The sequence below is a fragment of the Lepus europaeus genome, chromosome 16 (assembly GCF_033115175.1).
Source record: "Lepus europaeus isolate LE1 chromosome 16, mLepTim1.pri, whole genome shotgun sequence".
NCBI classification, from domain to species: Eukaryota; Metazoa; Chordata; class Mammalia; order Lagomorpha; family Leporidae; genus Lepus; species Lepus europaeus.
The window spans coordinates 1,770,208-1,783,315 of NC_084842.1; the positions used below are offsets into that span (position 1 = coordinate 1,770,208).

The 13,108-nt window shown below is 62.0% G+C and overlaps 1 protein-coding gene across 2 annotated transcripts in view; it reads right to left on the reverse strand.

Moving 5' to 3' along the window:
* Positions 1–707: 707 nt before the first annotated feature.
* Positions 708–13,108, reverse strand: part of GPAT4 (glycerol-3-phosphate acyltransferase 4) — a 32,239-nt gene continuing 19,838 nt past the window's right edge. For both annotated transcript variants that reach the window (XM_062213755.1, XM_062213756.1), the window contains 11 exons: positions 7,739–7,808; positions 7,224–7,524; positions 6,231–6,305; positions 5,597–5,686; positions 5,374–5,467; positions 4,946–5,061; positions 3,875–3,930; positions 3,595–3,680; positions 2,321–2,449; positions 2,144–2,223; positions 708–1,354 (listed from right to left, as the gene is read on the reverse strand). In XM_062213755.1, coding sequence (XP_062069739.1) covers positions 1,246–1,354; positions 2,144–2,223; positions 2,321–2,449; positions 3,595–3,680; positions 3,875–3,930; positions 4,946–5,061; positions 5,374–5,467; positions 5,597–5,686; positions 6,231–6,305; positions 7,224–7,524; positions 7,739–7,808 — 1,206 coding nt within the window. In that variant the 3' untranslated portion in view covers positions 708–1,245. The remainder of the gene's footprint in view (positions 1,355–2,143; positions 2,224–2,320; positions 2,450–3,594; positions 3,681–3,874; positions 3,931–4,945; positions 5,062–5,373; positions 5,468–5,596; positions 5,687–6,230; positions 6,306–7,223; positions 7,525–7,738; positions 7,809–13,108) is intronic.

A 13,108-nucleotide genomic window follows, 5' to 3' on the forward strand; every position in this document is an offset into this window, starting at 1 on the left:
AGCCAGAATGAAAATGAGGCACTTCAGAGGTGGGAGGGGCCCTCTCACCGAGCCCACGTACTTATTTATGAATCAGGAAGCAGACGCGGGGGTGTGGAAGTGGCTCCAGGCCCACCAGCACCCCCTGCTGGCAGCTCAAGAGCGGGCACGCGGTGTGGCTCCAAGTGCCAGGGGTCTCTGCATAGGACCAACTCAAAGCAGTCCATCAGGGCGTGGGAGCAGCTTCGTGGGAGGGTCGGGGGCACCCCACCCCCCTTTAGGATCACACTGCAGTCAGCACCCGAATACCAGACCGCCACCTCCTAGGCTAGACCAGAGTCACTTTACCCGGAGCTCTCCACGGAGGGGTGGGCTCCTCTCAGGGCAGGCCCCGGGGGCGACCTGCAGGCTTGAGGGGACAGGCGGGGCGTGGTGGGTCATCGGGGGCTGGGCTCGGAAGCAGGTGGCCCCCAGAAGCCTTTAGTGCCGGAAGTGCCAGCGACCACAAGGGGAGCAGAGGCCCACCCGTACAGCCCGCGCCGCCCCCGCCTTGCTCTCGCGGCCCCCTTCCAGGCCCCTCGCTGTTTCCCACGGTGGGTGCTCGCGGCGGTGGGCGGCCCCTGCCGTCACCCAGCCTCATCCCGAGGACCCCGTGAGAAGCTAGGGGCTCCCACAGCGCAGAGCAGCGCGCCCGACCGGAGCAAAGCAGAGGAGGCCACGCGAAGGCCCTCAGTTCATTCGCCTTCCGACTTTATTGACCGATAAAAACAGATCGGCAGGCCCGTGCGGCAGCCCGGCCTCAGCGCGCCCCCACGCCCCACAGACCTGCCTCCGACACGGCCGCGCCAGCGTCCCCACAACAACCCTGTGAGGTAGGTATCACCGCCCTCCCCCTCTGGGCCTGCGCGCAGGCGGGGAAACCGAGGCACACTGGCCAGAGGCAGGTCACACGGGCAGCCCAGGTGGGCTGCAGTCCGAGCACGCACGGCTCCGGCCCGCAGTCCTGCGGGGCCCTCCGTCCGCCCACAGCGGCACAGGGCGAGAGCCCCCGCGGCCCCCAGTGTTCTGATGGCGTCCTCGGCGCTCGTGGGCGGGGCGGGGCTGAGGCTGGGGTGGGGGCGGCCCCAGCCCCGCCCCCGCGCGGCCGCACCACACGCGCAGGTGGAGAGCTGACTTTAATGGCATTTGTCCCGGCACTGGTCGTCAGGCGTGCGCAGCGCGGCCGGGGCCCAGCGCCCCCGCAGGGGAGCTGGGCGGCTGCGGCTCTCAGGAGCGGCTCCTGTCCTCCTGGTTGCCCACGATCATCTTGCTATACAGCTTCTGCTGCTCCTCCTTGAAGGTGTCCTTCACCTTCTCCCTCTTCAGGCCGCCGTCCCTGCACAGGGAGAGGGGGGCTGCCGTCAGAGCCCCCGGGGCACCACGGAGAACATGGACAGGGCGGGCAGGTGCAGCGGCGCCCCTGGCAGCGCCCCACGTCCCGCTGCAGCCCGCGGAGCCCGCCCTGGCCTCAGCGCTGAGAACATGGACACAGCGGGAGGTGGCCCAAGCGGGAGCCCAGAGGGAGCTCCTGGCTCTGGCCTGGCCCAGCCCTGGGGAGGGTTCCCCTCTCTGCTCTGCCCTTCAGGCAGATGAAAGCACATTTCAGAAACCCACGAGTGAGCAGGCAAGACGCACGTGCTCCCGCGCGGGACAGACCCAGAGCCCCGGGCTCGGCACAAGAATCTTCGGCTGTGGGCCTGTGCCTTCGCGGCCCACCCCGGCGCCGGCGGAAAACTTGCGCTGCAGGCAACATCCGCGAGACGCAGCGGGGAGCAGCAGGCCCATTCCCGAGCCCGGAAGCCACGGGCCTCGCTGCAGCTGCGCCTGCGAGTCTGAGTCTCCTGCAGGCTGCCCGGGCACCCCCGGCTGCACCCCGCGCCTGGCGGCTTCCTGGAACCAGCCTCCTTCCCCGCCACCTCCTGTGGTTGATGGGACAAGGGCCGGGGCACCTGTGGCTCCGGCGCCATCAGAGCAGCGTTAGGGCCAATGACGAGACCAGAGGGAGCCCAGAGGGAGCCCGTGTTCGGAGAGGCGCCCCCGCAGGGGTGCGGGCTGGGCTGGCGTCGGGGCCCACCCGGCGCATGCTCGGGGAACCCGCGGTCCCCCAGGCCCATGGCGCACTCACCATAGCAGGTCCACAAGGCCTCCCTGCCGGGCAATGGCGGACTTCACCCTGTTCGCAAACTGGACGGCATCCTCATCTGCCTGTGGGGAGGCGGGGGCGGCTGAGTGCAGGCCCGGGGTGGGGCCTGGCGGGCCGGGGCGGGGCGGGGCGGGGCGGGGCGGGGCGGGCGCGGCGCACCTCCCGGGTCATGGGCGGCAGGTACCACACGCTGCACACAATGGCCCAGCTGGTCATCATCCTGAGCAGGTAGGTCACCATCCCGTACTTGCTGCTGTTCCAGAAGGCGTCCCCGAACTGAGGGTCGTACTGCAAGGTGCAAGGCGCCGGAGAGCGGGTGTGGGTGCCAGTGTGGGAACGCACGGACCCACCAGGCACCGCTGGAGCTGCCCGCTCCGGCCTCAGCCCCCACGCAGGCCCTGGGTGGCCCCTCGGGCAGACCCCCCGGGTCAGCTCTGCGGCCAGCGGCTCTGGCTGGGCGAGCCCGTGCTGCAGCTGCCGGGGAGGCTCCCGACGGCCCTCCACAGACAGCCTTTCCTCCTCGGCTTCACGCTGACCCAGGTGCGGGCGGAGATTATATAACGTTTCCAAACAGCCAGAGCCAGGGAGAGCTGTGCCCCGGCTCCACCACACCCACAGCTGCTCCCTCCCAGCCTCCCTCTCACACCCACACAGAGGCCTGAAGACCTCCCCAGCCCAGCCCAGATCCGGGCGGCACTCGGGGCTCTGGACTCCAGCCTGGCCCAGCTCTGGCTCTGTGGGCATTTGGGCGAGCGAGCCAGCAGACGGAAGCTGTCTCTCAAAATAAATTAAAATTTCACAATCAGTAGATAAAGCAAACAGCTGGGCCTCCCAGCGGGCAACCACATGAGAGAGAACGTGAGGAGTCCTCCCACAGGCCGGGAAGGGCCTGGCCACGGCAGGCCTGGGCGCCCCGCCCCGACACCAGACAGGCTGGCTTTGAACCACTTGGTTTTCTAGGCCCCGCCTCCGGTGTCTCAAAGTACACCCTGGTAAACACCTGGGAAAGGAGAACATCGCGGTTTGGGAGAGGAGCGGCGGCGTTCAGGCGATCTGCAGAAAGCTTAGTGAGTTTACCCCGACAGCCAAACAACATGGGCAGTGAGCTTTCGGCCAGGCTCCCGGGCGTTACCGGCAAAGTGCCGCTGGACGCAGCAGGGGCCGGCAGGGCGAGAGCTCGCGCCCATGAGCCGGGCGCCCTGGGCTGAGGCCGAGGCTCTGCTCTGCTCCTTGCAGGCCGCAAACAGGCAGCAGCTCGGACCTCCCGATGCCCTCACGGATCGGAGGGAGCACGCGAGCGGCCTCCGCTGCCGGGGTTCCCGACGAGGGCCTTGGACGCCCGGAGGAGCAGCCAGGGAGCTTGGGAGAGGCAGTGGGGTGCGGGCACGGACCGGCCAGAGACACGAGCTCCCCCCGCCCCCGTGGCCTCCTACCTTGATGGCGACGGGGTAGACCGTGGCTCCGATTTCAAAGCTGCCCTTCTTGAACATCATCACCGACGTGTTATTGATGCAGGTCCCTGAGAGGCGGGCACAGACAGTGTGACGCCGCTCTCTGGGATTTCAGGAGCAGCCCAGGCAGGACGGGTCTGCCCCCACCCAGAACAAGGGCTGTGCGACTCGCCCCTCCCCCGCAGGTGGGGCCAGGGGGGCGCAGCAGCCAGCTCGCGCCGCCATGCTGTGGCGGGGGGCGGGGGGGTTCACACCGTCTCACCTTCCGGGAAAATGAGGATAGGCAGCTTGCTTTTATCCTGCACGTGTTCAGTCAGCCTGGAGAGAAGACAAAGGAAACCAAACGCGTTTACAAATAACCTGTTTATACACGGCCCTCCTTACAACTGCACAAGCTAAAGCCCATGAGCAGTGGGCCTGTAAGGGCGGGGACCGTCAGATGACACAGGGCAGGTGCTGGCATGGCAGCTACGGCGCTGCTCGGGACACCGGCACCCCACGTGGGACTGCCTGGGTTCAACCCCGGCTCCAGCTCCTGACTCCAGCGTCCTCGGAAGTGCACCTTGGGAGGCAGCAGGGATGGCTCGAGGCCTTGGGCCCCAGCCCCAGCCCCAGCCCCAGGCTGGGAGACTCACTGAGGTCTCAGCTCCTGGCCTCAGCCTGGCCCAGCACTGGCTGGTGCAGACATTAAACCAGCAGAATGGAAGATCTCTCTGTCTCTCTACCGTAAGAATAAAACTGTTAAAAAAAAAAAAAAAAAAAAAAAACCAGCAAGCCAGCAAGGGTGCAGGAGAGCACAGCACGAGTGACAAGAACAGGCTGTGGACCTGCAAGGCCTGTGGTGCTGGCGCACTCCACGCCCACCCACTCGCCAGGCTGTGAGGCTGCCGAGGCCCTGGGCACGTGTGGACTCCCCACCAAAGCACCTGCACCCTGTGCATCTCCTGGGCTCTGGCACAGGCAGCATCGGCCCAGCGCTCCACCCCACGAGCAGAGAAGGCCCGCGGGGCAGACATGTCTGTCCCTGCATGGGGGGGGGGGGGTCTCAGCGCCTGCGGCCCCTCCGCCCACCCAGTCTCTGCCTCACTCACACCAGACCCCCGTCACTCAGAGCCTGAAAACAGGGCGGGGCTCTACTGTCCATTGCCTTAGGGCTATTCCATTCTGTTGAATGGAGACGGTTAAGACGCATTCCTAACAGGGTGAATGCCACCGAGGTTTTACGTTCCACACCTGCTAAGGAGCTGGGACACTGCAGCTCCGCCGTGGAGTAACCTCCCCGACACCTAGATCTCCCCCACTGGAACCGGGAACCAACCATCCGCCCACTCACCTCTTGGCCACCAGGTGGCGGTCTTTGACTTCGGAGCGCTCAAACCAGACGTGCGGGCAGGCCTTCACCATGGCTCTCTGAATGACGCCCATGAGGCCACCGTGCACCTGGCCCACCTGCCGCGGCCAGAGGAAGCGTCAGCAACGCGCGTCCTCAGACAGCTCCCCACCCTCCCACCTTCCTGCTAGCTACAGCCTCCTCACTGTTGAGCAACCACGCCTAACCCTCCCCTGACCTTTCTCCTCTTATCAGTCAACACCAGGGACGTGCAGCTAAAAACAGCCAAAACCACGAAGCTGAAACGCCCCACCCCCACCCCCGCCCGGAACAGCCAAGGCACGGTCGCCCGCCCCTCTATCCAGGTGCCCGGGAGCCCCAGCGTGCGCGTGTGTGTATGAGCCCAGCTCCGCCGGGCACCAAAGCCTTACCATGGCGTAGTAGCCATCACTGGCCAAAATGATCACATCGATAGGAGACGTGTGATTGGCCACACAGATGCCACCGTTTCGTGGTCTGTTTTTCCTGGGTTAAAAACATACACAAGGTCACAAGGACTCACGTGAAATGATTCACGTGGAGCCTGGCCACGCCTCAGCGGCAGCGGCAGCTCTCACCCCGGCGCGGGAGAGCTCCCACGGGGCTGGGCCTCACCTGTCGTGGTAGGTGATGATGGCTGTGAGGGCGCGCACGCAGATCCGGTAACACATCAGGTGCACGTGCTTACTCAAGAACTCCTTGAGCCTGCAAGGACGGGACACGGGCTCTGGGTTTGCTCCAGAGAGGCTCAGGACAGACACTGACTCCAGCGCTTTCCCGCAGAGCGCCTTCCTACGTCACCAGCACACGCGGCGTCCCTGACTGCAGGCTGACACAGGAGGACGCAGAGCAACCACGCGCTCCCGCACCAATGGGGGCAACTCACACCCCGCAAGGCCCGCTCCTCCCGCACCCTGCCACAAGGCCCCGCGGCCCCCCCAGCTGCGCAAGGAGCTGCCCAGGGGAAACTACCTGCGTCTCAGGTCTGCTTTTCAAATCTGATTCTCTCACTGACCTATCCGCACAAGGGAACACTCCAGCACCCGCCACCATCTGCCTCCTGTCCTAGGGAAGCGTGGGGCTGGCGGGCAGTGGGGACCCAGCGCAGCACAGTGCACAGGGCCACGAGGAGCAGCAGGTGAACACTAGCGCTGCCAGCGGCATTACCACTGGGTTCCGGGGCCTGGCCTTCCACCCAAGCCGCCATGCCCAGAGCGCCCTCGGACGTGGCAGCGTGCACTGCACTCACCACCCGTTTGGCAGGTATCCCACAAGAGTCGTGCCCACCACCAGAAGGCCAATCCCGGTGAAAGCAAGGGCGACCCTGTAAGAAGACAAAAGTTAAATCAGCAAACAAACCCTCGCACCAAGTTTAGGACTCACTGTGTACAAACGGAAGTTGGGGGCCGTTGTCATGGCTCAACATGCAAAGCCACTGCCCACAACGCCTGCATCCCATATGGGCGCTGGTTCGAGTCCCGGCTGCTCCACTTCCGATCCAGCTCCCTGCTAATATGCCTAGGAAAGCGCAGAGGATGGCCCAAGGGCGTGGGCCCCTGCACAAGGAAGAGGGAGACCCAGGAGTTTCTGGTTCCTGGCTTTGGCCTGACCCAGCACTGGTCGTTGCAGCCATTTGGCCAGTGAACCACAGATGGAAGACCTCTCTGTCTCTAACACTGCCTTTCATGCAAATACAATCAGTCTTTAAAAAAACCCACAACAGCAAAGTCGACCTCCTGAGAAACAGTCCTGGGCCTGAAGCCCTAAGCGCCAGAGCCAGCTCCATCTGGAAAGGTGAGCAGGCCTGGCGGGGGCACACATAGCCGTGACTCCACACTGACGGTGACAGTGGCCTCTGCGGCGCTCAGCGGACACCGTCTCCACAGCTGCAGGCCGCGGGGGGGGGGGGGGGGGGGGGGGGGAGACGGGGACGGAAAGCACTGAGGCTGGCCGTTCTGCCCCCCGGCGCCCACGTACCCGCTCTGGGAAGCACCGGGAGGTGGAGCCTGAGGGACCCGGCGTCTGGACAGCCTACCCAGAATGGCACGAGGCACAGAGGAACCAGAGGCTGCAGTTGGGAAGGCGTGGGCCAGGCCCGGGGAGGAGCAGCCAGAAGCGCAGTGTTCCCGCCCCGCCCCGGGGTTCACTCCAGGCAGGTGAGCAGAGGCTGAGGGCCTGCAGGGGAGCCACATGGTACCCCCTCCCCCCCGACAGGGCAGCCCCAGGAAGAGGCCCGCCTCACCTGAGCGGAAGGAGGAAGCAGTAGCGGACGAGCACCCCGAGCCCCCAGAGCACGGTGAGCCGCAGGCTGATGTACTGGAAGTTGTAGTTGGTCCTGCTCAGCAGGTTCCAGGACTCCAGCTCCTCCGCCGAGAACCGCTTCGTCACCTCATCGTCCATGATGGTCTCCATCCCCTTGCGGCAGAAGTAGAAAATGTCCGAGAGCTCAAACTCCGGCGTGTTGTCCAGGGCCTTGCTGCTGCCACTCCGCCGGATCTCCTTGATCTCTTCCTCCAGCGACGTGGGGTCTTTTGCAATGATTCCTGCAAAACAGGGTTCCGACCTGCTCTCCTGCTCCCTCCCTTGCCATGCTGTGACACAGCCAGGGGGCCCTCACTGGTGCCAGCACCGTGCTGTCTGGACTTCCCAGCCACCGGCACCGTGAGCTCTCTCTAAAGGACCCCGCTCAGAGGAGGACAGCCCTCAGGGCGTGTGCTCCAAAGGCGCCCTCCAGGCCGAGGGTGGGGGCCGCCTTACCGTTGGTGTAGGGCTTGTACAACTGGTGGTTCTTCTCTTTGGCTCCTCGCTCCATCCTCAAGGTGGCCCACTGGGGAGGGGCAGAACACAAGGCAAAGAGTGAGATCCCCTGCAGTGAGCAAACACCTCATTCCACGGTCCCCTTCTGTGGAAGCCGAGCCGGGAAGCCAGCCCCTCCTCCCGCAGCAGTGCCAGGGGTGAGCTGCCGCGCCAAGCCCCACGTCTCTGGGCTGATACTCCGCGCACCTCCCAAGCCCCTTCTTCCCCGTCACACAGCACTACCCACAAGAACAAACCCAACACGCTTCAAACCCTGCCCGCCACCCCACTGTCCCAGGGCAGCAACACTTCCGCAGTTCTCAAAGACAAAGGACTTCAACGACACAAACGCTTGGATGCCCACCAACAGGGGCAATCGTCTAACAGGAGACGCCCACAACTGAACGCAGGAGGGGAAAAGGACACGACTGGCAGACTTAAATCTAGTTCAGTTCCCGAGGTGAACAGGCACTAGCTATGCTCCCTGAACACCTCATTCCAACTCTGCATCCTGGCTTCACTGTGTTAGAACAGGACGGAGGCCAGCTCAGCGTCCCACACCACGTGGTCACGAAGGTCAAGGGAGCCCAGCAGGAGACACACTGGGGACGCAGGCCCCTCAGTGTGCTCGGGGATGCCCAGTGCATGGATGCCCGAAGACAGCCCGAGGCGGGGTCTCCACCAGCAGAGGCGCTCCTGCCCCGCTGCCCGGGGCAGCCAGGTCCGCAGAGAAAAGGTGTCTCTGCAGGCTGGCAAAGACGCGGCACCACGCAGCCGGCCCAAAGCCCGTGCTGACGCAGGCGGAGCCTCGGACGCCAGCAAGACGCTCTGCTGCTCCAGCCAGGCCACAAGCAGGGCATCGGCCCTCACCTGGAGACTGTGTAGGACAAGAGGTGGCTTCCAGAACCATCCACAGGAACGAAGGGCCGCGGCAAGGAAATCATTAACTCATTTTCTAGTTCAGATATTTGGCCATGGAGGCTTTTTGGTTCTATTCAAGGATGATGTTTTCTAGAAGAAAATGTTGCTGTAATTCCTAAAATGGAAGAAGGTGTGGCTTCCTGGGACTAGGGACTAGGTGACACAGGGCAACAGAGCTTGCAACATCTTCAATTTTGACCAGAACTGTGCGTCAGTATCTAAAGAATATTCAGAATTAAAAAACCGCTCTCCTTATGCAAACCCACGACAGCTGTGGGCTGACTGGAAAGGTATCTGTTCACTGAGATTCTGCACCTCTTGGCCCTACTACCTGCTGAGGGGTAAACATCCCCTTGGCCTTCTGCTGCTGAAACCACAGAACTTGAGAAAATGCTAGTGTTCAGAAAACAGTCGTCCAAAGGCCCAAGGGTAGCGGTGCAGAGGGGCAGGCTGGGAAGCACAGCTGTGCCCTGGGAACACACTCTGACACCAGATGTGTGTGTGGGGAGGGGACAAGAAGGGGTCTCCCCCACACCAAGCAAACCTTCTGAGGCTCCGCCTGGCCGCCATGCAACTCAACCCACCCGACACCACCTACCTGCAGGCAGCGTCAAGACCCCACAGGTTAGTGGGGTCTTCAGATGCCAGTCACAAGCCCCCAGCTCATGACCTGTGCTAGAAAGGGGGGTCCCCCGCCCCAGGTGCCATCAATTTTCTAGAGCAACTCACAGAACCCAGGGAGATGTTTTACTTTCACCTACAGCGTGTTATTACAAAGGACACAGACCAAGAAGAGATGCAGAGAGAAGGCTGGGGGCGGGGGCTCATCGAGTCCTGTCCCAGAGTGTTTAGGCACCAGATGGTTTCCTTTCCAGCTGCCCCGCCCAGGGGCCAGTGGGCGGGGCGAAGGTTCCAACCCTCTCACCACTTGGTCTCTGCGTGACCAGGGCCCCATCCCTTGATACCTCGTCAGCTCAGACTCAGGCGCCAGGCTTCCATGACTCCACAAAGTCCTGGAGGTTTAGGAGCTCTGTGACAGGAACCAGGACGAGGACCAAGTCTATCTCATCAATTTTCTTTTATGCTACTTGTTTGCAAGGCGGAGGGAGAGGGAGAAGGAAAGAGTGCCAAGAAAGCACACTCATCCATGGGGTTCACTCTCCACAAGCCCACCACGGCCGGGGCTGGACGGGCCAGACCCAGAGTCTCCTGACAGCAGGAGGAGCCATCACCTGCTGCCTCCCAGGGCTGGAAGGGGGATGAAACCAGGACTGAGCCCCGGCTCTGGGATACGGGGGTCCCACGTGGGAAGTAACGGCTGTGCTAAATGCCCACCCCCATAAACCCCCTTCCCCACCGGCCAGGGCACCACAGCCACGTCTGATGCCCACACAGCTGGGCTCCCTGAGCTCTCGCTGGAAGAATCGGTGTTTTCAGGGTGGACGGGTGGGCATCCTGGGGAGCCCACATCCCACGTCGGAATGCCTGGTTCCAGTCCCAGCCCCTCTGCTTCCAATCCAGCTTCCTCCTGCCCATGTGTGCTCTGTGAGGCAGCACTGTTGACAGTTCAAGTGCCTGGGCCCCTGTTCCCCATGTGGGACACCAGGACGGAGTTCCAGCCTGGCTTCAGCCTGGACCAGCAACAGGCTGCTGTGGACATTTGGGGAGTAAACCGGCAGATGGGAGGTTTCTGTCTCTCTGTGTCTCTTTCAAATAAAAACATATATTTTAAATTTTAATATAAAAAGAAGTATCATTTTCAGATGTCTGGAGGCAAATTAAAACCCTAAACCCAGAGCTCAGGTCGCTGTGTAAACCACACCCTCCCCTGGATGTGCGACTGGCTCTCACATTACTCAAGTACCCCTCGCCAGCTCCTCCCAGACAGGAGAGGCACTTCAGAGGCACTGAAAGCACTGTGCTCTTGGGCGACGTGACCCCGGAGAGCCGGCGTGGCACCGGCTTCCGTGGTGCTTCTCTGCTCACTTGCTGGGCCCACCGCGACAGCGCAGGCGCCCTCGCCTCATTGTAGAGGCGGCGACTGTCACAGCCACAGGCTCACCTCTGCAGCCCCCACACACGCACCCCCTGCCCTGCCAAGCTGCGACCTGCAGTGGCCTCCTGGCAAAACAACAACCTCATTCTGGCAAAACGACATCCTCATTCAGGCCGCGGGGAGGCGCCAGTCACACGTGCCGAGGCGTCAGGCAGTGCACCTCCCCGGCCCCGCCTCATTCCCAGTCCTGCGGCTGGGGTTACCAGCGGCTCTCAGGCTTCCAGGGCTGGGGTTACCAGCGGCTCTCAGGCTTCCCAGGGCTCGTCACAGCCCAGCCTGCTATGCGGAAAAGGGCGCTCTCCTGCACAGCTGCTCCTGGCCTCACGTCCACTCCCTTGCTCTCCAGCCCGCCCCAGTACAGCAGCTATGGAACTGATTCCCTCTTTCCCTCCCAATCCACCCACACCCAGGCGGCCAGCATCTGCGCGTGGCATCTTCTTGCTCAATAACTGGCCAAGGCCTAAAGAAATGTTCGGGGGCCAGTGCCGTGGCTCACTTGGTTAATCCTCAGCCTGTGGCACCGGCATCCCATACGGGCACCGGGTTCTAGTTCCAGTTGCTCCTCTTCCAGTCCAACTCTGCTGTGGCCCAGGAGGGCAGTGGAGGATGGCCCAAGTGCTTGGGACCTGTACCTGCGTGGGAGACCAGGAGGAAGCACCTGGCTCCTGGCTTTGGATCGGTATAGTTCCGGCCGCAGTGGCCATTTGGGGGGTGAACTAACGGAAGGAAGACCTTTCTCTCTGTCTCTCTCTCTCTCTCACTGTCTAACTCTGTCAAATAAAAAAAAAAAAAAAAGAAATGTTCAGGACTGGAGCCCATATCATTCCTCTTCTAAGCACAAAGGTTCTTGCTCTGTGGAGCGGTGTGCTGCCGCTAAGCAGGGTCACACTTTTTCATCTTACCTACTGTGCTTCTAGAATGCTCTATCCTTTCCCTGTTTAGGATCCGGTGCGGGGGGTGGGGGGGCACTGTGGTGCAGCGGGTGAAGCTGCATCTACATCTGCACCCCATACTGGAGCTGGAGTTCCGCTCGCTGTTTCTGATCCAGCTTCCTTGCAAATGCACCCTGAGGGGCAGCAGGCAATAGCTTAAGTGCTTGAGGCCCCAACACCCGTGGGAGACCTGGCTGGGAGTTCTGGGCTCCTGGCTTCAGCCTGGTCCAGGTATAACTGTTGCAGCCATTTGGGAGTGAACCAGGGAATGGAAGATCCCTCTCCCTTTTCAGTAGATGAAAAATAAATATGTTAACATTTAAAAAAGATCCATTTCAAATGCCAAATATTTCACGAAATGTTCCCTGCCCAATTCCTGCAATCACAATTAGTTTGTGCCTGCTTATGTTACTGGCATCACATTCGGAGTTAGCTATTACACATTTTTAAAAGATTCACTGACTTGCTTATTTGAAAGGCAGTGTGACAGACAGACAGCTTTGATCTGCTGGTTCGCTCCCTAAATGGCACCTATGGCCTGGGCTGGCCAGGTCGAAGCCAGGAGCCTAAATTCCATCTGCATCTCCCGCGTGGGTGGCAGCGGCCCAAGCACTTGGGCCGTCTTCCACTGCTTTCCCAGGAGCATCGGCAGGGAGCTGGACTGGAGGTGGAGCAGCAGGGACTCAGCTGGTGCTGTGACTTGGGTTGCAGGTGTCCCACACAGAGATTTAACGTGCTGTGCCACGACGCCAGCCCTGCACACACACTCACGCTGCCAGACGGCAAGCCCCCTGGGGGCAGGAGCCAGGCCTCCTCCGCCTGTGCGTTCCAGCACGGTCTGACAGGGCACCTTGCACTCAGTGCCAGGGCAAGACAGGCGGTGAGGCTGCATCTAATTCCTCATCCAATAATTTCACTTCCCTGAGGTATCTACATGCAAACAGACCTGAAACAAAACTTAAAAGCACTTCCTATCATCTTTCCTGACCCAAACAATCCCCTCCTGCAGTCTGTCCTCTCACAAGGCTACGTGAAGATCACACTGCCAAACGACCTGCTCCCCTGCGACCACGTGACGCGGGCATCCCTGCAAGCTCAATGACGCAGCTCAGGTTTCGGCACCCAAGTTAGGGCTGCCTAATCCCAACCCATCACGGCCCGTTCCCGCCTCTTCGCCAGTCCTGGCAACACTGATCAGGCCACAGCAGGCCTCTCTTCTCTGACACGACCAGCCCCGTCATCAGGCAAACCCAGGCCACTTCTGTTCACCTTTCCCCTCTCCTCTCCAGCTCACTAGCATCCGAAGCACAGACAAGCAGGCTGTTCTCTGCACACACAGGTCTCCAGGGACTCAGCAGTCACAGGGCACCGCGGAGCCAGGCGTCCCAGACAGGGAGCACAAGAGACCTTGACCCCCATGGT